At 45.5% G+C, this 25,944-nt stretch overlaps 1 protein-coding gene across 1 annotated transcript in view; it reads right to left on the minus strand.

Moving 5' to 3' along the window:
- CDC42BPB (CDC42 binding protein kinase beta) overlaps positions 1 to 25,944 on the minus strand; it is a 412,316-nt gene that overhangs the window by 179,225 nt on the left and 207,147 nt on the right. The window contains exons 10-13 of the mRNA XM_029597996.1: positions 20,720 to 20,799; positions 16,133 to 16,296; positions 15,889 to 16,008; positions 15,348 to 15,481 (exon numbers count right to left, since the gene is read on the minus strand). Coding sequence (XP_029453856.1) covers positions 15,348 to 15,481; positions 15,889 to 16,008; positions 16,133 to 16,296; positions 20,720 to 20,799 — 498 coding nt within the window. The remainder of the gene's footprint in view (positions 1 to 15,347; positions 15,482 to 15,888; positions 16,009 to 16,132; positions 16,297 to 20,719; positions 20,800 to 25,944) is intronic.

The raw sequence follows: 25,944 nt of genomic DNA on the forward strand, positions 1-25,944 counted from the left end.
GCTTTGAATATGACCAAGCAGGCTTCCTAGCAGGCTGGGTGTCGGAAGTGCTAGCCGATAATTGTTGAAGGGTCTCTTGATAGTCCTTCAGCTGAGCCACAGCCTCTTTGATCCGGTCACCAAACAAGTTCTCCCCAGTACAGGGCAGGAGTTTTGGACCTCTGGATGCAAGTCGGATGCCCATAACCATGCTGTGTGCCGGGCCTCAATGCCTGCTGCAGCTGACCTCATAGCCATTTCAAACATGTCATATACTGCACATACTTTGTGTTTGTCACATTCAAGGCCCTGCTGAACAACATTCTGAAACTCCTCCTGATACTGCTGAGGTAGGCGCTCACCGAACTCTTAAGCTTGTTTCCACAAGTTTCGCGAATACTGCCCCATGTAGAGCTGATAACATGCTATGCAGGCAATGAGCATGGCACTCTGACATACACGCCAACCCAAGGCATCTAGGGGTTTATGCTCACACCCCGGCAGTGTCGACGCATGGATGCACACCTTCTTAGCCTTTGAGGGCTGACTATCTCCACCAACTGGTGAAGGAGTTGGCAGCGGTCAAACCCGGTGGAAGGTTGAACCAGGTGCACCACGTCCATCTGTTGACTGGTGGCACCAAGATCGGATGCTCCCATAAGTGGGTTATCAGATCCTTGAGAATGTCATGGATGGGCACTGCCACTACCTCCTTTGGTGCATTCATGAACTGCAGGATCTCGAGCATTGTGTCTAAAATCCTGCTCCACCAACAGCTGAAAAGGGATGGAATCGGCCATGGCCTTGACAAACCCTGCGAAGGAGAGATCCTCCAGAGGGGAATCGCTGTTCCTCTAGTGGGGAGGGCTCAGAAGGTAAATCTTCTGACTCATCTGACAAAGAGACAGATGCTTCCCCTTCCCAGGGGTGAGCCCCCATATGACCCCTTCCCAGGGGTCATATGGGGGCTCACCCTCGCTGCAGCCCTACAGGGAGGCTGGAGGGGGGAAGCTCACCTGAAAGCTGGGACTAGGCCTTGATGGCATCGAGAGAGGCACGGGGGGGGGGGGGGGGGGCATCGGAGGGCCTCAAATTCTTGACAGATCCGATGGCACCATCGGCATCAGGGGCACCGAAGGAAATGGAATCGACCCAGAGGGCCTGGGGAGAGCTGGATAGTGCCTCCGGCCTGCCATCGAGCCCGATGGCCTGTTCTTTTCCAAGGAGTCGCTCACCGGTATGGGGGCCAATGGCGATGGCAGCAATGTGCTCAGAGGTTTCTGAGGGGCTTGACGCACCGGGGTCAGCTGCGTAGAATGCATACCGAGCAGCATATTGAGCCTTTACAGCAATGGTGTGAGCACCGGTGGACAAGGTTCTTGCAGCAGAGGAGGCCTTGAAGGCCTGGCCTACCGCCATCCACACATGCCTTTAAGCTCCCCCTTGAATACTTGAGAGGAAAGAATGGTTTGAGCAGCAGGCAGAATCGGGAGACCCTCTGGTTGGAAGGGGACCGATCCCCCCACCGGAACCGGTGGAGGCTGCCTGGAGGCGTTGGTGGGGATGACAGCCTCTGCCCGCAACCACTTCGTGGGAGGCACAGAGGTCGATGCCCTCTCATGGTCCTTTTTAGAAGAGGAGAAAGATCGATGTAGATGTTTCCTTGACCTTTCCCGGTGGTCCCCACAATCCTTCCCTGAAGCCGAAGGGGATGTCGAAGAACCTGAACGGGAACAGGAAGAGATACAATGGACAGTCTCTTGCACCCACTTCGTGAACAGGCCTGACAGGCGTGGAAACTTGGCCTGGGCCTCCTTACTGAGTGGTGCGGAGGTCACCGACTCCGGGGATTGTTCCAAATGTCTGGCCCCGAACAATTTCTCCATTTTGTCGAGGCAGGCCCTACGACTTTTAGGGGTCATTTGGGCACAAAGATCACAAATGCAGACATCATGGGAGGCCCCCAGGCAAAGGACACAGACCTCATGGGGTCTGTGAGGGACATTGTCCGCGGGCATTGGGACACTGGTGGAAACCGGACGATGCCATCAGAAAAATGAATGTGACTTGTGATCAATGGCCAGGGGTATCCAGAGGCAACACCATCGGCGATCAACCACAAAATCCAGAGGAAACTTACCGATCTCCAAAAAAAAAGGGAGAGGGACCCTATAAGACGCTAGAAGTGAAGAAAAAAGTTTTAGGAAAAAACAGCATGAGCTCCTGAGCCGCGTGGCGACAGCTTCATGGAAAAGAGGAGACTGAAGAGGGACTGCGTGGACAGCGGCATGCTCAGTGTGCCAGTCAAAGTTTCTAGAAACTGACAAAAGTTTTCCATGACAGGCTCCATCCAATGATGTCACCCACTTGTGAGGACTACCATCCTGCTTGTCCTTGGAGAATGCTTTTTGTGCAGTTTACTCTTATCAGAATTATAGCAATATAGAATCTTGTGTTATACTAAAGATTTTACCTATATTAGTAAAACAAATAATTTTAAGAAAGAAGATTTTACAAAATCTGGCATTGACAAGATATTGTTCAATTGGTGCTGTAAAGAAACTTTTTTTTTAAAAGATATATTAGTTATATTTGGCAAGAGATTGCAATTATGCATAGCATAAAACATTACATATGATGAAAGACATCACGCAAAGGAAAAAGGAAAAGGGAAGAGAGAGCTGGGCACTCTGTCAGGAAAAACATTTCCAGCCCAGCCAGAACAGACTTCAAACTTCCACCTCATACAATGCCAAGGTAGTAATGTTAAGTGAATGCACAGTATGTTCTGAATTTCAAGAGTACACACAAGTCTAGCAGTGGGATTGGCTTGAAAAGGCTATACTATCTGCTGTTAGAAACCATGATAAATGAGTGCTGACAGTTTATGAAGAGGGAAGCACAAAGCAGATTTATGAAAGAGACAGAAGTTGTATATGCTTCTTCTAGCTTTAAGAACTGAGCTTTTCACGGAGAAAGGGAACAGAAAATGTGGCAATTTGGACAATAAGGCGATACCATGAGTAACAAGAATGTTCTGAATCAAAAACTGATGAGATACAGGCCATCTTAATTTACACAATGGAATAATCTTCTCTATGAATCCTGCAGCATTTATAAAGTCTGAGTCATGTGCTGAAGATATCTTGCCTCAATCTTTTGGCTGAGATCGAGAATTGCACCCTACCATCTGATACTGCTAGGGACACAAAACTGTGTGGGGCAGGACTAAATCAGAAGGATTAAACCTCTCATAACCAAGAAAATAAAAAAAAAAAGTTTAAAAGGGTCAACAAATGGTGTGGCTTAATTACAAGTCAAAAGAACTTCTGGGCAAAAGTTCAAAACTCCTCTCTAACTCTGTGAGACCTTGGGTGTGTTACCTTCCTGTCCCACACACAATTTAATCAACTCTAATTGGGCAATTACAGTAAAAACATAGCTAATTCTCCCTCATTCCTTTGGAAATACGCTTGGAAGTCCAGATGTGAAAAATATGCTTTAAAGCCAGGTACCTACTCCCACCTGAGACAGATGCATTATATCCAGGTTTAAAGTTTTAAAACTGTAACATAAATTGGGATCCTATCAAATGAAAGTTTGTTTTTTTTAATTTGCAGTTTATTAAATTTTTTCAAAAAGTATACACAATTTATACTTTCAAGAAAATAAGTTTACAGAGTGACATAACATACATAAAGTTATTCAACTTAAAAGGAAAATCTCACTCAGAGCAACTCAACCGTTTTATGTCCTCTTTAAGAAACATAGGTGAAGGAGACCAGAGATCAAATGGGAGAAAAACCAGAAAAACATTACATCATGTAACTGGCCTAACGATATTGATGGTTTCTTTTCTTTACTGATTGCCGAGTGTTATTTATTGAGGAGCTATAGACACTGTTCTTGCATTTAGGAATGACTTAAGTTGTTCAATAACAGTAAATGCAAAGTTTTCACCATTACCCTTAATAAGACATCTACATGGATATCTTAGTAAGAAAGTGTAGTCTAAGGCTACTACCTGAGGCCTTAACTTTATAAATTCCTGTCTCCTTAGTTGGGTGGGTCTGGCAAAATCTGGGAAAATCTTAACCTGTTGGCCATAGAAATTTTCAGATGAATGCTGAAAGAATGCCTTCATTACATTGCTAAAATCCTTTTCTGTGACAAATGATACTAATAAAGTACCCCTGCCCAATATCTCTACCGCAGAACTTTCAATAAATTGAGTAAGGTTCTCAAGAATTGCCAATTGGTTTCCTGCAATTTTCCTTTCAATCTTCGTCAGGAAGTAGGCCTTGTTAATGATGGGCAGTTTTGATTCTTCAAACTTCAAATTTTCCAGGAAAAAGTTTTTTACCATGCTATGGGTTTCTTCTCCCAAAGCAGAAGGAAAATTTAAGAATCGTAAGTTCAAATGTCTGTTAAAGTTCTCCAATGCCTCCAATCTTTTAGACTGATAGCCAAGATCTTTTATCATTTTAACATCGACCGTTTGAGTTTGTAAGGTTTTTTTCTCCACCTCTTTCAGCCTGCTTCCAAAATCTTTCATTTGATCCTCAGTCTTAAGTTTCAGGTTTTGCATTTCAATATCCATTTTATTATATCTGGCATCCGCTTCTTTAACAAATTGCCCAATATTAGCCATTAGTTCCCACAATAAATCCAGAGTTACTGTAGGGGGTTTAGGGGGGATAACAAACTCACCCCTTCCCTGTTCCCTCAACGGCTCTGGAGTTCTCCCCGTTGTAATCTCCGACAGTCTCTTCATCTCCTCACCCGGGTATACTAGAGACACAGACGGCTCACGATCTTCCGAACCCGGTATGGCTGCTGTTTCCAGCAGACTCGAGGAGAGTCTGGAGCTTGCTGCTTCGGCACCATCTCGGCGTCTTCCCTCCGACGAGTGGATGATGTCATCCGAAAGCGCCTGCTGCCGGAGAACCGCCTGTTGCCCAGGCGCCGGTGGAGGTCGGCAATCCGGGGGACTGAGACTGACCTCCCCAGGCAGCGCTGAAGCTCCCTCTTCAAACGCCGCAGTAGGATGACCCTATTATATTGAGTCATATACAGCTGATAAGAAGCTATTCTAGAGATCAGCATGGCTCCTTGGTACACCTTTCTACCTATACTATCTAGGAATTTATTTTCCTTAGTAGGAGGTATGGAAGAATGTGGCTTTAGTCATTTAGCTTTCTTTTGAGCTGATTCAACCACAACAGAATGATGGTCCAATTGTGGTTTCTGAAAGCCAGGTGCTGACTGTACGAGATAGGTAGAGTCAGCTTTTTTGTTTACCGGAGCAATAGATCCAGGAGATTCCCAATTCTTTTTGAGAAGGTCTATGAAAACCTGATGAATTGGAATAGAGGTGATGACCTTAGGGGCATACAGGAATTGGAGTAATTCCATCATCTGGTGCCTGTCATCTTGTTCAGATTGAAGTTGGAAAGGGACCAACTCTGACATTTCCTTCACAAAATTTATGAAAGAGAGGTCCTCAGGGGGAGAACGCTTTCTACTCCCCGCAGGAGAGGGTGGTAAAGGCAAATCATCGGTGTCAGTAGAGGTATCATCACCCCAGGTGTCATAAGGATCAGGATGCTGACCTGTAGGACCATGAGGGGGCTGAATACCTGAAGGCCCCGCTTGAGGCTCCGAGAAATTGGAAGGAATCACCGGGGGCATCGAGAATGTCCTCGATGGAATCGGTGCCGGCATCGGTGCCGGTATCGAAGGAACTGGTGTCGGCATCGAGGGAATCGGTGTCGGCATCGGAATCCTCGGTGGAGCTGATGTGCGTATCGCCCCCGAGGATTGTATCGGTGGCGAGGGACGACAAGGCACCGATGGAACTACCCCCGAAGGGGGAATTCGGTACGGTGTTTCTCCACCTGATGAGAAGGCTGTCGGTGATCCGGGTATTGCCGGTGGAAGGGCATTCATAAGCGCTTCCATCCGGGCAAGCAGCAGTGCCAGTGCTGCTGGAATCGAATCGGTGACCGGTTCCACTCTCGGTGCCGGAGTCGGTGCCGGAGGAGTCTGGAACCGTAGTATCGCCTTGTCGATGGCCTCCTGGACCAGCCAGTCCAGTTCTGCCTGGAGACCTGGGGTAACGAGACCCGGCTCAATGGGAGAGGGAGGCTGAGCCGGAGGTACCACCGTCACCGGTGGAATCGCGGCTCCCAAACCCCGGAGGGGTGAGGGTTGCCTCGGTGTCTGCGAGACAGGAGTGGACGGTGCCACTTCTGGTCGAGACTTCTTTGGCGGAGGCTCGGACGGCACAGAGGTCGATGACATCGGTTCCTCGACGGGCCGAGACTTATGACGTCAATGGCGATGTTTCTCCTTCCGATCCCCTCGATGATCAGGGGAAGGGACAGGAGTCGATGGCCGTGAAGTCATCGATGGCGGACGGTCACCGGAGGGCTGTCGATGATGATGAGACTTCGACGGTGCCGGTTCCGATGACGTCGATGCAATCGATGGCGTTGGGGTACGAGCATGGAAAAGGAGTCCCATCTTTTCCATTCTGGCTTTGCGACCTTTTGGTGTCATTAGGGCACATTTGGTGCAAGTCAGGACATCATGCTCGCTTCCTAAGCATAAAACACAGACTCTATGTGGGTCTGTGATTGACATAGTTCGGGTACAATCCGGACACCGACGGAACCCCGATGCCATAGCCATAGGCCAAAAATTTAGCCGCGGGACTGTCAACTGCCAACGGGCCTCGAAGGCCAAACTAGACGGTAGTCGACCAAACGACGGGAAAAACTTACCGAAGTTCCGCGGAGTGAAAATTTGAAGAAGAGAGACCCCTGAGGGGCAAATTTTCTTCAGAAATTTAATTGAAAAATTCCTGTCAGGAACGTGGTTAAGAGCTCTTTGACCGCGTGGCTACTGCTGCGCGGAAAAAAGAAGACTGAAGGGAGACCCCTGCTGGCTGCAGGGTTAGTGCCGTGCTGGGCATGCCCAGTAGGGGCCAGTCAAAGTTCCTGAAACTTTGACAGAAGTTTTCAGTGGTTGGGCTCCATCCTCGATGTCACCCATTTGTGAGGACAACCATCCTGCTTGTCCTGTGAGAAACCAAAAATCAGAGTGTTTTCCATATCTACATTATAAATCTAATTTTTAGTTTGTAATTTCAGCTATTTCAGAACAGAACTGACTAAAGATTAGAACAAGAATTTATTCTAGACAAATTTTAACTTAACACACATCCACTTTCATTGTTTTGGAATGCAAAATATTTAGACCAGATTTCAAATGCTCCTATCAAGCTCAAATTTTGAAGGTCCATATTCTTAAAAGGGATTAAACCATTTTGAGGCTTCTGAGAGAAAAGATTAAGACAGTGGAATAGTTTTTAATAGCTCAGGTATTTGTGCCTAAAAACTGATGAAAAACACGAGTATATGACCTTCCATTGCTTTTCCTAGATGAAATAAATGACTGCTTCATGGAGCAGTTGGTACAAGAACCAACAAAAGGAGAAACCATTTTAGACCTAGTCTTTAGTGAAAAACAGGATTTGGTGCACGAGGTAACAGTGTTGGAGCCACTTGGCAATAGTGATCACCACATGATCAAATTTGAATTAACTGGAGGGAGGACACTAAAGAAATCTACTGCAACAGCAACTTTCAAAAAGGTGACTGATAAAATGAGGAAAATAGGAAAAAAACTGAAAGGAGCAGCTGCAAAGGTTAAGAATTTAAATAAGGCATTGGAGAAATTACCTGATAATTTTGGTTTTCCTTAGTGTAGACAGATGTGTTTCCCTGCCAGCAGATGGAGACTGTTTCAAGCTGACATCACCTTAGATATACCCCTGCAGTGACCTCAGCCATTCAGTATTCACTTCAAAAGCCATTGTGGACATAATATTGAAAAACTTGATTAAAATTTGATTACAACTCGATAAAAAACTTGATTAAAAATGGATAATCATAACTGTACTCAACCATAAGCGCTGAATCCCAGCAATATTGTAGATGCCCTGATCTAGGACAGGGCGACGGCTTTACCCATAACCTCTTGGAATTGAGATCTACCTCATAGGCAACTCCTTGGCACCGTTCTTGGGCAGCTGTGGACGGGATGCGGAGTCCATCTGTCTACACTAAGGAAAACGTTATCAGGAAAGTAATTTCTCCATTTCCTACCGTGTAGCCAGATGGACTCAGGACTAATGGGATGTACAAAAGCTACTCCTGAATGGGGGTAGGCTGCCCACGGACCAGTTAGCACTGCTCTCACAAAGGCTGTCCCCTCTCGGGCTCGGACTTCCAAGTAATAGAACCTGGAGAAGGTGTGCAAGGAAGACTATGTCGCTGCTTGGCAGATGTCAACAGGAGACAGCAGCTTAGCTTCCGCCCAGGATACTGCCTGGACCCTAGTGGAATGAGTTTTAACCTGAAAGGGTAATGGTTTCCCTGCCTCTACATAAGCTCCCGTGATCACTTCCTTGAACCAGCGAGCTATGGTATCTTGTGAAGCTGCTTCACCTTGTTTCCTTCCACCTTGAAAGACAAAAAAGCGGTCCATCTTGCGCACCAGTTCCACGATTTCTAGATACCGTACTGAAAGCCTACTGACGTTTAAGTGGCGTAGGAGGCGGTAGTCTTCCCTGTCCTTGTGTCTATCTAGGGACGGTAAGGAAATGGACTGATTCAAGTGAAACGCCGAGACTACCTTGGGCAAGAAGGAAGGAAGGAAGGAAGGAACAGTACGAAGCTGTAACGCTCCTGGAGTCAACCGGAGGAATGGCTTCTGACATGACAACACCTGCAGTTCTGAGATGCGACAAGCCGAGCATATCGCCACCAAGAATACAGTCTTCAGCGTTAACAGGCATAGGGATGGACTGTGCAGTGGTTGAAAGGAAGGCCCTGCTAGAGTCCAATACTAGATTAAGATTTCATAGAGGAACTGGCCACCGTAAGGGTGGTCAAAGGTGCATAACCCCTTTTAGGAAATGGGCCAAGTCCAGATGTGCCGCTACCTAGACCATCAAGGAGTTGAGGGGCAGCCCTTTATTCAGTCTGTCCTGTCAAAATTCCAGGACCATAGGGATTTGGGTAATTGAAGGGGGCACCCTGCATTCCCTGCACCAGTCCTCAAATATTCTCCAAATCTATACATATGTTAAGGACGTAGAAAACGTCCGCTTGCGGAGCAAGGTGGAAATTACTGCCACCTAATATCCACACTTCATCAAGCGAGTCCTCTCAAGGGCCAGACCGTAAGACAAAATTGAGTTGGGTCCTCGCGAAGGATCGGACCTTGTTGGAGCAGGTCCCTGTATGGAAGGAGGCATAGGGGGTTCTCCACCAGAAGTCTCTGCATACCATGGGCATCTGGGCCAATCCAGGTCCACTAGAAGGGCTAGTCCTCTGTGGTGTTCAATCTTGCGAATGACCTTGCTCAGCAGAAGCCACGGAGGGAAGGCATTTAGTAAGTCTTCCTCTGGCTAGGCCTGAACAAGAGCGTCGATCCCTTAGGAACACTGATCTCTTCTGCAACTGAAGAATCGGGAGACCTTCGCATTGTGAGATGTGGTCAGCAGGTCGATGGACGGGAAGCCCCAACAATCTACCGGGAGCTGAAAGGCTCTGGCCGACAACACCCATTCTCCTGGATCCAGACTCTCCCTGCTGAGAAAGTCTGCTCTGTTGTCTTTTCCCGCGAAGTGGGAGGCCGAGATCCTCTGTAGATTCAACTCCGCCCATTTCATAAGAGGATCTATCTCCAGAGACACTTGCTGGCTTTTTATTCCTCCCTGACAATTGATGTGGGCTATCATTATTGCGCTGTCCGACATCACGTGGACTGCCTGGCCCTGGAGTCTGTGGCTGAATTGGAGACGCGCTAATCTGACGGCTCGGGCTTCCAGGCGGTTTGTGTTCCAGCTCACCTCTTCCTTGGTCCAACGCCCTTGGGTTGTCAACTTCTGACAGTGAGCTCCCCACCCTCTGAGGCTTGCATCCATCGTGAGGACTAAACAGTTGGGTGGGGACAGGCTTACACCCTTGCTTAGGTGAACTTCCTGTAGCCACTACTGGAGCCGCGAACATATTTCTATTGGTTGCTGGAGGCAAATCGAGTAGTCGTGAGACAGTGGGTTCCAATGTGACAGCAGGAAGCGTTGGAGTGAACGCACGTGTGCCCTCACCCACGGTACTACCTCCAGGGTTGATCCCATCAGACCAAGGACCTGAAGATAGCTCCACACCCTGGGGTGCATTGTACTTGTCAACCGACGCACTTGGCGCATCAGCTTCCTTATCCTAGAGGATGGGAGGAAAACTTTGTCCTGTTTGGGGGTCAAACCAGATTCCCAGATGCTCTAAGGACTGAGAGGGCTTGAGACTGCATTTGTTCATGTTCATGATCCAACTAAGCTACTGAAGCAAGGAGGTCATCCAGCTGGTGACCTGGAGGCTCACTTCCAATGACTTTGCCCGGATCAGCCAGTTGTCCAAGTAAGGTTGCACCAGGATCACCTTCTTTCCTCAGTGCCACCACCACGACCACCATAATTTTGGAAAATGTTCGGGAGCTCGGAACTGATATTGGCGGCCCAATACTGCAAAGCAAAGGAAATGCTAGTGGTCTTGTCAGACTGGAATATGAAGGTAGGCCTCCAAGAGGTCCAGGGAGGTTAAGAACTCTCCCGATAGTTTGGCCATTATGACAGAGCGTAGGGTTTCCATGCGGAAATGAATTATTGTTGTAGGTGATGACTGACGCTCTTCAGGTCCAGGTTGGGGACAAAAGGAACAGTCCTTCTCGGGTACGATGAAATAGATGGAATAACGAGTACAATCCCGCTAAATCATCAATGCTGGTGTAGGGAAAGCACATCCACATCTGCTAGAAGACAGAGAGATACTGAATGGCTGAGGTCACTGCAGGGGTATATCTAAGGTGACGTCAGCTTTGAAACCTGACTCAGTCTCCGACACTGTCTCCGTGGCAAGGGAGCACATAACCCATTGGTCCCAAGTCCATCTAGCTACATGCTAGGAAAGGACGTTGATTAAAAATACCATCTTGGAAGCCTAGACCAGATGTATTCCATGCATTAAAAAAGATCAAATGAAAGCTAAACGACTACCGGCATGGTTAAAAAGTGAAGTGAGAAGTTATAATAACTAAAAGAACATCTTTCAAGAAATGGAAAAGGGATCCAAATGAAAACAGGAAATAGCATAAGCACTGGCAAGTCAGATGCAAAGCACTGATAAGGAAAGCAAAGAGAAAATTTTAAAAGAAATTTGCAGTGGAAACAAAACTCGTAATAAATTATTTTTCAGGTACATTCACAGTAAAAAGCCAGCAAAGGAGTCAGTTGGACCATTAGATGATCACAGGGTAAAAGGGGTACTTAGGGATGGACAAAGCCATAGCAAAGAGACTAAATTAATTCTTTGCTTCAGCCTTCACTGAGGAAGATGTAAGAGATAACCATGCAGAAATGATATTCAAGGGTGATAATTCTGTACAACAAACAAACCTTAGTGAACCTGGAAGATGTTCTAGGGGAAATTGCCAGGTTCTTGTGGCCTGGTTTGGCCTCTGTTGGAAACAGGATGCTGGGCTTCATGGACCCTTGGTCTGACCCAGCATGGCAATTTCTTCTGTTTTTAAACTGACAAAGTAAAGCATAGCAAATCACCTGGACCAGATGATGTACATCCCAGAGTGCTAAAAACTGAAAAATGAAATTGTGGACCTGCTATTAGTAATTTGTGATCTATCATTAAATAGTCTATGATACCTGAAGTCTGAATGGTTGCCAATGTTTAAAAAGGGCTCAAGGGCTCCAGGAAATTACAGACCAGCGAGTCTGACATCTGTGCCAGGCAAAATGGTAGAAACTAATCAAAATTGCTGAACATATAGATAAGCATAGTTTAATCAGACAAAGCCAACATGGATTTAGCCAAGGGAAATCCTGCCTCACAACAATCTGCTACATTTTTTTGAGGGCATAAAACATGTGGATAAAGGTGAGCCAGATGAAGTAGTATATCTGGATTTCCAGAAAGCATTCAACAAAGTCCCTCATGAGAGACTTCTTAAGAAATTGAAGAATCATGGGATAGGGGGCAGTGTCCTATTGTGGATTAGAAACAGATTAGAAAATAGAAAACAGAGTAGGACTAAATGGTAAATTTTCTCAATGGAGAAAAGTGAATTGTGGAGGGTCCCAGGGATCTGTACTGGGACCACTGCTTTTCAATATATTTATAAATGACCTGGAAATAGGGACAACAAGTGAGGTGATCAGATTTGCTGATGACACCAAATTATTCAAAGTTGTTAAATCACAAGAGTATTGTGAAAAATTGAAAGAGGACCTTGCAAAACTAGGAGACTGGGAATGCAAATGGAAAATGAAATTTAATGTGGATAAGTACAAACTGATGCACTTAGGGAAGAGTACCCCAAATTATAGCTATACAATACAAAGTTCCACATTAGGAGTCACCATTCAGGAAAAGGATCTAGGTGTCACTGTTAATATGTTGAAATCTTTTGCTCAGTCAGGCCGATGCAATATCGACATACGTTCATGTTTGAGTGCCCGCTCTCAAAAGCACGCCGATCTACCTCTCCCAGACCTCCGATTTTATATTAAAATTAGGTGCCAAGATAAAAAGGAGGCGCTAGGGGAAATTGTGTATCCCTAATGTCTCCTTGGCATCGGGTGCCCAGCAATGGTGGCTGTCAGCAGGTTAGGAAATGAATGCTCAATACGAGCGTCTGTTTTCTCCCGTTACTGGCACAATATACAAACCACAATATACACATCCTGGACAGTGTATATTGTGGGTGTAAATTGGGTGCCCCTAAAAAAATTTTTTTTTTTTGTGAAGTTTTTTTTGTTTTGTTTTTTTAAATGATTCCACTTTCTGTGGTCCATCCTACTTCGTATCGTGATAATACTAGTTGGAGGGATCATAGAAAGCAGGAATTTTGGGTTTTTACAATGCACCCTTGAGCGCTGCAGGGCTGGCATAAAATTTGCTGTGTTGCAAGGGCTCATTGACTACATGGGAAATTTTGCATCACAGGGATTAGCTAATAGCTTCATCTACATGTGATGAGCGCTATTATCTACACGCTCGATTGGACACACTTTTTGTAAGCGCTAACCCCCGTATTACATCAGGGTTATGGTTGCGTGTCCAAAATGCATGTTCAATCACATGTTGACTGTGCGCTGGCCACAGTGCATCGACCTGAGTGTGCAGCAGCAGCTAAGAAAGCAAACAGTATGCTAGGGATTATTAGGAAAGGAATGGAGAATAAAACAGAGAATGTCATAATGCCTCTGTATTGCTCCTCGGTGCGACCTCATCTTGAATATTGTGTGCAGTTCTGGTCACCACATTTCAGAAAAGATATAGCAGAATTAGAAGAGATATAAAGAAGGGCAACCAAAATGATAAAGAGGATGGAATGATTCACCTACAAAGAAAGGCTAGAAAGATTAGGACTCCATCTTGGAGAAGAGATGGCAGAGGGGAGATATGATAGAGATCTATAAAATAATGAGCGGAATGGAACGAGTAAACATTAATCAGTTGTTTACTCTTTCAAAAAGTACAAAGATAGGGGACACAGAATGAAGTTACTAGATGATATGTTTAAAACTAATAAGAGACAATATTTTTTACTGAACATATAATTAAGCTCTGGAATTCATTGCAGAGGATGTAGTGAAGGTTATTACTATAGCTGTGTTTAAAAAAATGATTTGGATGAGTTTCTACAGGAAAAGACCAAAACAAGGTGGACTTGGGGAAATCCACTACATATCCCTGGGATAAGCAGCATGGAATCTATCTACTCCTTGAGAACCTGCCAGGTACTTGTGACCTGGATTGGCCACTGTTGGAAACAGGATATTGTGCTTGATGGACCTTTGGTCCGACCCAGTATGGCAAGTCTTATGTTCTTATGTTTCTGAGATTACTTTTTAAAGCAGCTATCCTCCTAAATTTGCTGCAAAACATTAAATTGGCAGCAGATACAAGAACAGGTTAAATGGGTTAACAAAAATAAAATGCTACAAATAGTTTTAGTGGCTCAGAATGAAATACATTGTAGATTTGATTAGATTTCAGAAAGATTCCAGAAAATAGCCACCAGATTAATTCCTTCCCTCTTTCTCTATATCTTCGTCTTTTCACCTGGCATCCTGGCAGAGTTGTAACCTATAGAAAACTTCCAATCTCTTTTCCAATGTCTCTAGCACAGACACATTCAAGAAGCCCATCCTACACTCTGTCTTCAGTAGCAGTAAGCGACCTGTGTGTGTGTTAAGGTTTAATACTCATTTAAACAAGTCACAGTGATACTATTTTCCAAGTGCGTATCTCCAAATGAGAACTTGCAATCTTTAAGCACCATGCTATTCAATTAAGGAGTAGACTTTCTCAACTGAGCTAATAGAACCTTTGGGGTAGATTTTCAGACGAGCGCGAACAGCCTACTTTTGTTTGCGCTCCAGGCGCAAACAAAAGTACGCTGGATTTTAGTAGATACGCGCGTAGTCGCGCGTATCGGCTAAAATCCTGGATCGGCGCGCGCAAGGCTATCGATTTCGTATAGCCTGCGCGCGCCGAGCCGCGCTGCCTACCCCCGTTCCCTCCTAGGCCGCTCCGAAATCGGAGCGGCCTAGAAGGGAACTTTCCTTTGCCCTCCCCTCACCTTCCCCTCCCTTCCCCTACCTAACCCACCCGCCCGGCCCTGTCTAAACCCCCATCCTACCTTTGTCGGGGGATTTACGCCTCCCGGAGGGAGGCGTAAATCCCCGCGCGCCAGCGGGCCTGCTGCGCGCCGGGCCGCGACCTGGGGGCGGGTACGGAGGGCGCGGCCACGCCCCCCGGGCCGTAGCCACGCCCCGTACCCGCCCCCAAAACGCGGCCGACACGCCCCCGAAACGCCGCGTCGACCGGGCCCGCCCCCCGACACGCCCCCTCCGAAAACCCCGGGACATACGCGAGTCCCGGGGTCTGCGCGCGCCGGTAGGCCTATGTAAAATAGGCTTACCGGCGCGCAGGGCCCTGCTCGCCTAAATCCGCCCGGTTTTGGGCGGATTTAGGCGAGCAGGGCGCTGAAAATCCGCCCCTTACTCCCTTTGGTCTGGTGGATCATATCCCAAATCCTTTATTCTACCTGGTCACAATGCAATGCTTCACAGCAACACAGGGAAGAGAATATGGTGAAGACATAAGACTAGATGCACAAAGTGGAAAGCAAAGAGCAGCATGCTTTATCTGCACCTGTCTAAAGCCTTGAACTTTCAGACTTAAAATGATTACATTGCAACCACACATGCTGCATACCTTATGAATGTCTTCTTTCTCCTGCTTTAAGACTCTGCAGTGCTTTTCAAGTCCTTTGAGTTTGCTTGTGGAATCTTCATACTCTTGCCGCAGTGCAACCACATCTTCAAGCTGCTTTTCCAGCCTATTCGAATCTAAATGGAAATAAAAGCTGGGTAAATTTTCCCTTTATGATAGGTTTATATAATATTGGCATGCTAATACTTGTGGTGTTTTCATGAGAAAAACAAATTTTTAAAAAGGGGTGTTTGAAAGATAACTGTAGCTCAAAATGGTGGGTGGATTAGACAGTATAAAATTTATTTTATCAAATTTGCACATTCTTAATTTCTTTTTTTTTCCTTTTCATTTTGAAGGTCCCCTAAATAATGTGGACTAGATCAAGTATTTTGATATGATTTATTGTGTATTTTGGATTGTTTTGCTTGTGATTTTCTTATTCTTTTCACTTATGTAAATGAAAAACTTAAACAGAAAATTTGCACTATTTAAAACAGTTCACTAATAATGGTAGTATTCTAAAAACGATGACAAAACATACCTGCTATTTTATTCTTCAGGCGTTCAATCTCTTCATTCAGCTTTTTTACTTCTTTATCTCTGCTCAAAGTTCCTGTTGAACGGGTTGAACCATGAAGGGACTGCACTGCTTGTGTGGATTCTGAAGTTTAAAATAAAAAAAAAAGGGGGGGGAGGGGGGATACCTGTGAAATCCTTAAGGGCATATTTGCTTTTCGGGACTCTAGTAGGAAACACAACATAAAAAAATTTTAAAAAATGCAAACCTTGTAGTTTCCTGTTCAGTTCCAGTTTTTCTTGCTCGAGCCTCCTTATCCGCCGTTCGTATGCTTCAACTTGCAAGCTGTTTTCCAGTCCTCGCTGCACATCCTCATCTTTGGTTACGGCATTAGACATCAAACTCTTTAAGGAGCCTCTGTCAGAAAAACAGCTGGAAGACCAGTAGTTGAATTGTGACTGTGCTAGCACACAACACTGCCAATAGTTTTTACAGCACATGCACCTTGGAATATATGAGCCAAGGAATATCAATATAAAAGTACTGTGCCAAAATGTCTGTAAGTGTTAATGAATACGCAATATTAACACCCAAACTACATTCTGAAGACAAAATCCTCACCTGCCCACAACTGAGATGTTCTTGGCATATTCTGCTGCCAATACTGGGATACATCATGGCTGCTAGAGCCAAGAGAATCAACCAGCATAAACTTCTAAAAAATGTAACCCCTTATTGTACTCTTTTACTTAAAAAGTAATCAGATTATAAATTACTAGTTTGTGTAACTAGTTGACAGCACTATATATTATAATACAGAAGGTTCACAAAGAATTTCTGTTAAATAAACTGTTTTAACAATGTACATACACAGCTGCAGCTTTGCACCCTCCCCCCATCTTTCCAGACACATACCATAACCCCATGTGCAATTTACAACCACACTTCAACACAGCTAACCCAAAACTCAGCTGTATTCAAGTGCTGCCCTCAGAGTGTCAAGTCCTACGTTATACATCTGTGTATTGCAGAGGAGGGAAGGAGAGCCAAGAAATAACTTATTTGAAAGCTATTGACTTCTAGGGACAAGGCAATCCAGAAAATCTGCCTTCCATCCCTCTGGCATGCAAGTCTCCTGCATATCAGAGAGTCATAAGCAGGGGCCTGCAAGCTATTCTGGAGATAACTCACTTTTACCTCTGAAAAAGCACAATACACAATTGGTGGTACTGAAGTTTTGCTTCACCAGTGTGTCTTACACACATGCTGTATCTCTTTCCTACTTAAAATATGTATTCTTAAAAAAGAAATGACAATAAAGCAATTACATTTGTAGTTTACACTAATACCAGATGTGTCAGTTCGTTACAACAAAGCTAATGTTCTAATGGAGATGCAAAGAGTTTTAGAGAAGTACTTCTTGGTACTAGTGTTTAAATATAAAGTTTTAGAAGGCTTCTCCTGGCAGATAGAGTTGCTTACTTGTAACAGGTGTTCTCCTAGGACAGCAGTATGTTAGTCCTCACAGATGGGTGACATCATCAGATGGAGCCCGGCATGAGAAACCTTGACTGGCACACTGAGCATGCCCAGCATGCCACTATCTGCGTGGCCACATGGGGTCCCTCTTCAGTCTCGTATCTTAATGAAAGAGACGAATGAAAAATAAAATAAACTGATGGAGAACCCAACTCCGTGGGGTGGCGGGTGGGTTTCCTAAGGACTAACATCCTGCTGTCCTAGAAGAACACCTATTACAGGTAAGCAACTCTGCTTTCTCCTAGGACAAGCAGGATGGTAGTCCTCACAGATGGGTGAATACCAAGCTAAAAAGCTGCTCCCGGCTATAACAGGACCAACAGCTCTTAACCACGTGCCAATGGGCACAACAGAAGTGCTGAGGGTGAGAGCGGGAGGCAGCATGAACCAGATCCTGGGTCCTAGGAAGGGAGAATTGGGTTCTTATGCTTGGAACAGATTACAAAGGACAGACTGGCCAAAGATACTGTCATGTCGACCATCCTTGTCCAAACATTAATGGGCGGCGAACGTGTGCAGGGACTCAACATCGCAGCCTTGCAGATCTCAGCGATGGGGACCGCACAAAAGTGTGCCTCAGACGCTGCCATGGCCCTGAGTGCACCTTGACACAGCCTCCAAGTGGAAGGCCCAATTGCTCATAGTAGAAGGAGATACAGTCTGCCAACCAGTTGGACAGGGTCTGCTTGCCTACCGCAACACCAAGTCTGTTTTTTATCAAAGGAGACAGAGTTGCATGGACTGCCTGTGGGGCACTGTGTGCTCAAGATAAAAGACAAGAGCACACTTGCAGTCCAGGCTGTGCAGAGCCCATTCACTCTGGTGGAAATGGGGCCTCGGAAAGAAGGTGGGCAAAATGATGGATTGATTGAGATGGAAATCAGTCACCATCTTAGGCAGGAACTTAGGGTGAGTGTGCAAAACCACCCTGTCATGAAAATATCGCATAGAGCGGATACGCCACTAACACCTGAAGCTCACTGACCCTGCGTGCAGAAGTGACCGCAACCAGGAAAATAACTTTCCAGGTGAGATGTTTAAGCTCGCAGAAGCACATAGCCTCGAAAGGAGGTTACATGAGCCGTGCTAGTACCACTTCGAGATCCCAGGACACAACAGGAGGGCTCAAAGGGGGCTTTAGATGCAACAGGCCCCTCATGAAGCGGCTCACCAAGGGCTGCACAGAAATGGGTGCACCACTTATCCTCTGGTGATATGCACCGATAGCATTCAGATGGACGCGGATTGAGGTGGTCTGTAGCCGAGCCTCCAAGATGAACCATAAATAGTCCAGCAGTTGCAAAGTGGGGCATGGGAAAGGGTCTAGGTCCTTCATCTCACACCAGATGGAGAACCTTCTCCACTTCAACTGGTAAAACTTCTTGGTAGAAGCCTTCCGGGAAGCCACCAGTACCTGCGATATATTTATCAGAGAGGTCGAGGGACTATAAGACTACCCTTTTAACATCCAGGCAGTGAAGGCCAGCGAGCCGAGGTTCAGGTGGGCCAATCTGCCCTAGTCCTGCGTGATCAGGTCAGGGGAGGTGCCCAGGTGTATGGGCTCCCGGATCAATAGGTTGCACAGGATCGGGAACCAAACTTGTGGCCAATATGGGGCAAGCAGGATCATTGTGCCTTTGTCCTGCTGGAGCTTCACGAAGAGTCTTCCCCCACCAGCAGCAGGAGCGGAGGATACGTGTATGGTAGGCCCTTGCCCCAAAAGTGGGCAAAGGCATCTGAGGCTGGTTCCCCATCTTCCCTGTATAGGGAGCAGAAGTGGATCACCTTGAAATTCCAAGGGGAGGCAAAGAGATCCACATCTGGAACGCCCCAAGGCAGAAGATTTTGTCCACGACTGTTGGGTTGAGCGACCACTTGCATGGGTGGAATGCCCGACTCAGGCAGTCCACCACTACATCCTCTGTCCCTGCAAAGTAAACAGCTCGCAAGAGCATGTCCTTGGATAGGGCCCAAGCCCAAGCCCAAATCTGCACTGCCTTCTGGCCCCAGGAAGGAGCCCATGCCTCCCTGCTTATGTACCACATTGCAACTTGGTTGTCTGTCTGATCAAAACCATTTTGCGGGTCAAGTGATCCTGGAATGCCGAGACGGCGTACTGGATTGCTCATAGTTCCAGGAAGTTTATTTGATAACTCGCTTCCTGCTCCGACCACATGCCTTGCGTGAGGAGGTTGCCCACATGTACCCCCAGCCAAGGTGGAGGCTTCGGTGGTCAATACCACTTGAGAGGATGGCGATTGGAAGGGAAGGCTTCTCTCCAAGTTAGTCAGGCTCTCCCACTAGTAGAGGGAGTCTCAGAGCAGCAAGGTAACTTGCACTGGTGCTGAGAGGTCCTGGTTGGCTTGGAGCCACTGAGAACGAAGAGACCACGGCCCTACCTGCATGGCTAGCCGGGCAAGTGGAGTGACATGAACAGATGCCGCCTTGTGGCCCAGCAAGCGTAGAAGTATCCGGTCAGAGACCATTGACGTTGCCAAGGGCTTTTGCAAGTCTTGGGGGACCCTCCTGACCCCAAGACTTGCCAAAAGTCCAGCTGGGGTCCGGGAGCGACCTCCTGCACTCGGACCGTCGGCTGCCAGTATTCAAAATGGCGCCGATAGCCTTTGCCCTTACTATGTCACAGGGGCTACCGGTGCCATTGGTCAGCCCCTGTGTCACATGGTAGGAGCACAAGATGGCGCCGGCCATCCAGTGCTCCTACCATGTGACAGGATCTGGCCAATGGCACGGATACCCTGTCACATGGTAAGGGCAAAGGGCCATTGGCGCCATTTTGATTAGTGGCAGCCGATGGCCCGGGAGCGGGAGGATGGCCCGGAGTGGGAGATCACTCCCGGGACCCCCACTGGACCACCAGGTACCTGTAAAACGTTTTTGGGGGGGGGGTCAGGAGGATGGGGGAAGCTAAGGGGTTAGCTTTAAAGGGTCGGGGTGGGTTTTCTGTTTATCGGCTGGGGCGCAGCCGATAAACAAAACCGGGATCGGGCCCGATGGAAAAAACCCCACATGTGAATCGGAACCGGAATCCGAACCGATTCCGGTTCCGAATCACATCTCTACTATTTATAACCAGTAAAACCACACTGCCTCTTCACTGACCTAATAAAAGGAGCATAGCTTTCAAAAACTAGTCACAGATATATTGAGTTAGTCTAACAAAAAGGTATTACATACAACTTACTTATTGACCCTTATTTCTACATGTTCAAGTGGAAAAATATGGCAATATTATTTTATTCCTAATGAAGTGACAGCCTAACAGATCCAATGACATCTGTGTAAATGCCTGTTTTACCTGTCAGTTGTGTATGTAAAGCCAACAAATGGCAAATGCAATCCAGAAAAGCCAGTATGAGAACCAGGAGGTACCATTTCCTATGGACAGAACAAAAATACTTTTAGTCAAGACTTGTATTTAAAGGACTCAATTGTAGGTTATTGAGGAAGCCTTCTCCTTTACATGGTTTCGTATTTACAAGTTTTATTTGACTGAAATTCTTCTTTCAAGCTGGAGTAACCTGCATGGAGCATCCACGATTATAAACTTAACTTCAATGAGCATGGATTGTCTAGATGTTTCAAGACAACAGCCTCAGTAGTTTTGGTGTCTGTATAGATTACTACAAAGCTTGCTGGCTAGACATGAGAGAGGTTCTGTGTGTTGGATTAAATATGGGTCTTGTAAGAACCACAGCAGACGACAACTGGGCCTGGAACAGCCTACTAGCAAAGGTAGTAGACTATTCCAGGCCTTGTTGTCCTGTACTATAACAGAATTTAAATACACTTTGGAGACACAGGGCTAAGTGGTTGGGTAAAAGACATGGGAAGGTAGCAAGTGTTGATTTAAATATGGGAATTTAAACGCTCATTTACCCAAAGTGAAAAAAGCTAGAAAGGAAGACAACTGCACAGATTGGATGGGCCAGTTATCTGTTGTCATTTACTATGTTACTAAGCATTGTCAGTTTGGAATAGGGTTGGGAAAATAGTCTGAATGAAGCCAGCTAAAGCAAGTACTGCTAAATTTGTATTTGATGGACAGTTGTCAAATTCTATAAAAGATAAGAAAAAAGAATGACTGGACACCCACTGGATTAGCAGACCTCTGACAATAATACACATTAATAAGAGCTATGGTTCATGAGTAATAGTTCATAATGCCCTCATTACTGAAATATTTTGTAATTTTAAAGCAAAAGTAGTATCTAGATTCATCAAAAGTATCAACTCACTTTGTCTTTCATTGTGTGGCTTTCTCTTTTGGTCACATACCACATTATAGGAATGTGCATTCTTTGAAACAAAATGTGTAAAATGCAAAGAATGAAACCATTTTTGTTTCTTTCATGGACCCTCAAAACAAATGGAGGGTGCCTATAAATTAAACAAAAATGTTTGTTTCATTAGTTTATATTTCCCGTTCACTGCAGAGTTGCTGCAGTGAACTGGTAAGTATAGCAACCAAGAAATTCCTGTGTGAGAAAGTGGCCACGACAAAGCCAAGGTGGGAAAAGAGGGCACATAGGACAGACTGGATGACCAATCAAGATGAAGCTGCCCTGCTTCTGACTATACATCTTGGGGGGTCTTGCCATACCCCAGACTCTACACCTTACGGGTCAATGCCACTTCCATTTTCTATACCCCTTATGCTATACTTGAGGGGGGTCTTGCTGCTATACACTTAATGCTACTCCTTGGGGCTCTTGCTGCCGCTATGCCTTGTTGCCATACCCCTAATGTACCATCTTGGGAGTCTTGCAACCACTCAGCCTTGCTGCCCTGCTCCTGAAGCTACACCTTGGGGGGGGATTTTGCTGACACTATGCCTTGCTGCCATCCATATCCCTGATGTTAGATCTTGGGAGTTTTGCTACTGCTTTTCTTTGCTGCTATACCCCTTATGCTACACCTTGAGGTGTGCTATTTCTATACCCTTTATGCTACACCTTAGGGAGGCTTGCTGCCGTACCCGGACTCTACACCTTAGGAGTCTTGCTGCTAACACCCTTATGTTATACTTTGGGATTCCTGCTGCCATACCCCTGATGTACCAACATTTGGGTTTTGCTGCCATACCACAGCCTCTACACCTCAGAGTTCTTGCTGCTCATTCTGCCTATTATATTATTTATGCTACATGTTGGTGGTCTTTCTGCCATAACCCAGACTCTACACCTTGGGGTGTTCTTGATAATGTGGATGGCTACTTTGCACCTCTCATGGCAATTTGAGGTTTTTATTCCACTCTTTGTGCTGCTTCATTCCTATGCCAGCACCTTTTTTTTCCCTGCCACTTTTGCTGCTTTGCTCCCACTTCATGTTATCTAAAGATGGGTATCAATCACAACTAATTCACCCAACACCACTGTATTCCAGTGTACCGAACTGTTCAACAACAATATCAACAATCAAATGGTACCACAAGTATAATTTAAACACCTCATGTATATGCAAAACCAAATGTATGTAGGCCCCTTACTTTAAGGGTCTGTATTGTGCAACAGACTCTATTATTGTATAGGGTCACCTTGCTTTAATTTAAATTATCCGTTTTTAGTGATTTTTTCTATTTTCTTTTATCATAAAATCCATTGTCACACAATCTCCGCAAATGTAAGGAGGGGGACACAAATACTCATCTACTCCATGGTAGTTCACCCGACAGCTGTGTTTCGGACTATGAAGTCCTGCTTCAGGGGGTGTCCTTCAAAATTTATTTTTGAGAGCGTCGTAAGGCAGCCTTCTGCAAATTCCTTGGCATTGCTTCTTCTTTATAATCCACCGCAGTCCCGTTGGGCTGCGTCTGCTCTTCTGAATGGCAACCACCTCCAGTGATACTTATATACCCTAAATAACCGGAAGTCTTGCTTGCCGGAAAATGAAGTTCTCTTTTACGTCCGATTCTGACGTCAACGCGGCAGCTGTCAGCCACCCTGGTCTTCTATCACGTCCGGGGTGTTTCTCATGTATCTAGATTGTTATTCTCAAAAGCACGATCTGTGATTTTTCAAACTGCATCATCCCTTCGGGGTGTCATCACCTTCAATCATTCCTCACAGTGACTCCGATCAGTCATGTGAACTTGATCTAATCTGATAAACACTGCGTAGAGTGAGGTCTCCTTTCATGTCGTTGCTATGTAAATAAACTCCTCCTCTTGGCCGCGTCATCGTTGCTATGTAAATAAACTCCTCCTCTTGGCCGCGTCATCGAATGGACGCGCCCTTATCGGGATATTGTATTCAAATAGACTCAGCCTCTCCATCTTAGTATGTGTTTATGAAAAATAATATGTGTTTATGAAAAATAGTCTTGTCCTAGATCGTCTTTTCCTGTGTGAATCAGCCGCTCCACATCTTATATTGTAGTCTACTGGCAATTATTACCCCTTTGGGGGGGTTCATATATCCAAAGCTGAAAGCGCAACTCACACCACCTTGTTCTTAAATAAGCGAATACCAATTCACTTTCTCATTTAATCCTGTGGGATCTACTGTGTTTAGACAATAAATCCAATATTGTTCACGCATATTTAACCGGGATTGGATGTCCCCACCACGTGGATCAGGGCGCACCTGTTCTAGAATTAGCCATCTTAGATCTGTAAACTCATGTTGATGCCTGATGCAGTGTGGTACCATCGGTGCAGTAAGTTTCTCAGTTCTTATACAACTTCTGTGTTCTATAAGGCGGGTTCTGATTTTACGTTTCGTGCGGCCGATGTATAACAACTTGCACGGGCACTGAATGACATAAATCACCCGTTCTGACTCACAACAAGTTGATCCGTCCAATCTCAGAATTTTGTCAGAGTTGGGGACTTGCCATTGGTTCCCTGTCAGTGCCAGGGAGCACATATCACAGTGACCACACCCTTGGTGGCCACCAGACGGTCGGGGTGTCACTGTTGATACAAACGTGGACTTAACCACTATATCTCTAATGTTCTGACCCCTGAAAAAGGCAAACCTTGGTTCAATCTGAAAAATGGGCTGAAGGGTCAGGACATGCCAGTGTGTCTTAATGATATTGACAAGCCTACCCACTTGCTTCGAATACTGAAGGGTACATGTCACATTTTGGGAGAAAGGGCGCTGTTGATATTGCAAAAGGAGATCTCGGTTGGCATATAAAGCCCTTTTATAAGCCTTTTTAATAATTGTTTTCGGATACCCTCTTGAAGCAAATCTATTTGATAATTCTGCTGCTTGAGCCCGAAACTCTCGTGCTGACGAGCAAATCCGTCGCAATCGCAGAAATTGGGAGATGGGTAAACCGTTTTTTAACCCCAGGGGGTGAACACTTGAATATTTCAAATAATTGGTCCGATCTGTCTTTTTCCTAAATAGGGTAGTACTAATGCCATCGTTGTTCCGTTGGACAAGAATATCCAAGAATGCTAACGAATCTCGATCAACATGTGCTGTAAATTTTAAGTTGTTATTCACTGTATTCAACCAAGTCAGAAACAGTTGTAAATTCTCTGCTGAGGATACCCAAATAAAAAATATATCATCAATGTATCTTTTGTATACTCGCATGTATTGATACCATTGTGATTTGTATAATACTTGGGTTTCAAAATTACTCATGTACAGGTTGGCGATATCAGGAGCAACTGTAGCCCCCATTGCTACACCTTTGACTTGAAGGTACAATGTTTTGTCAAATTTAAAAAAGTTTCTGAACAAAACCAGTCTCAACAAATCAAGTAAGAAGCTAGTAGGGACCGCATGTGGATGCGGACGGCGCTGAAAAATTTGTTCCATTAGCTCAAATGCCTCCTGTTGGGGGATGTTCGTGTATAGGGCAGTGACATCCAGGGTCACCAACCAGTAGTCATCTGGTAACTCTGATAATCCATCTAAAATCCGCAGCATGTGTGACGTATCTTGCAAATACGATGCTGATTCCAAGACGAATGGTTTCAAAAAATAGTCTAAGAATGTTGACAAAGGTTCTAACACCGAACCTCTACTCGATACAATTGGATGGCCAGGAGGGGCCCTCATATCTTTATGTATCTTCGGGAGGGTATATAACACCGGAATGACCGGTTGTTTAACCCTCAATGCTCGGGCTTCTCTTGATGTAAGGAAGCCCTCTTGTAACCCTCTCTCAACCAGGTCATCAATAATCTCCTGAAGTTCCTCCGTGGGATCAACAGGTAAAATTTGATAGTAGTCTGTCTGACTCAGTTGGCGATCTATTTCTAATAAGTAATCCTTGGTGTCTTGGATGACGATCGCCCCCCCTTTGTCAGCAGGTTTTATTATGACCTGTGGGTTATCTGCTAGTTGTTTAATTGCCCGATATTGATCATAAGACCAATCTACTGCCCTTGTCTGGTCGTACATCGAGCCGTGCTCTTCTAGTTGCACCAAGTCTCTCAATACCAATTGTATAAACGTTGCAATGGACGGATCCATAGGGCCTGGGGGAATCCACGTCGATCGAGGTGTAATAATGGAGTTGTCCTGTACAGTACAATCCTTAAAGAACAACTTCAATTGC

This window comes from Rhinatrema bivittatum, chromosome 4, assembly GCF_901001135.1.
Source record: "Rhinatrema bivittatum chromosome 4, aRhiBiv1.1, whole genome shotgun sequence".
NCBI classification, from domain to species: domain Eukaryota; kingdom Metazoa; phylum Chordata; class Amphibia; order Gymnophiona; family Rhinatrematidae; genus Rhinatrema; species Rhinatrema bivittatum.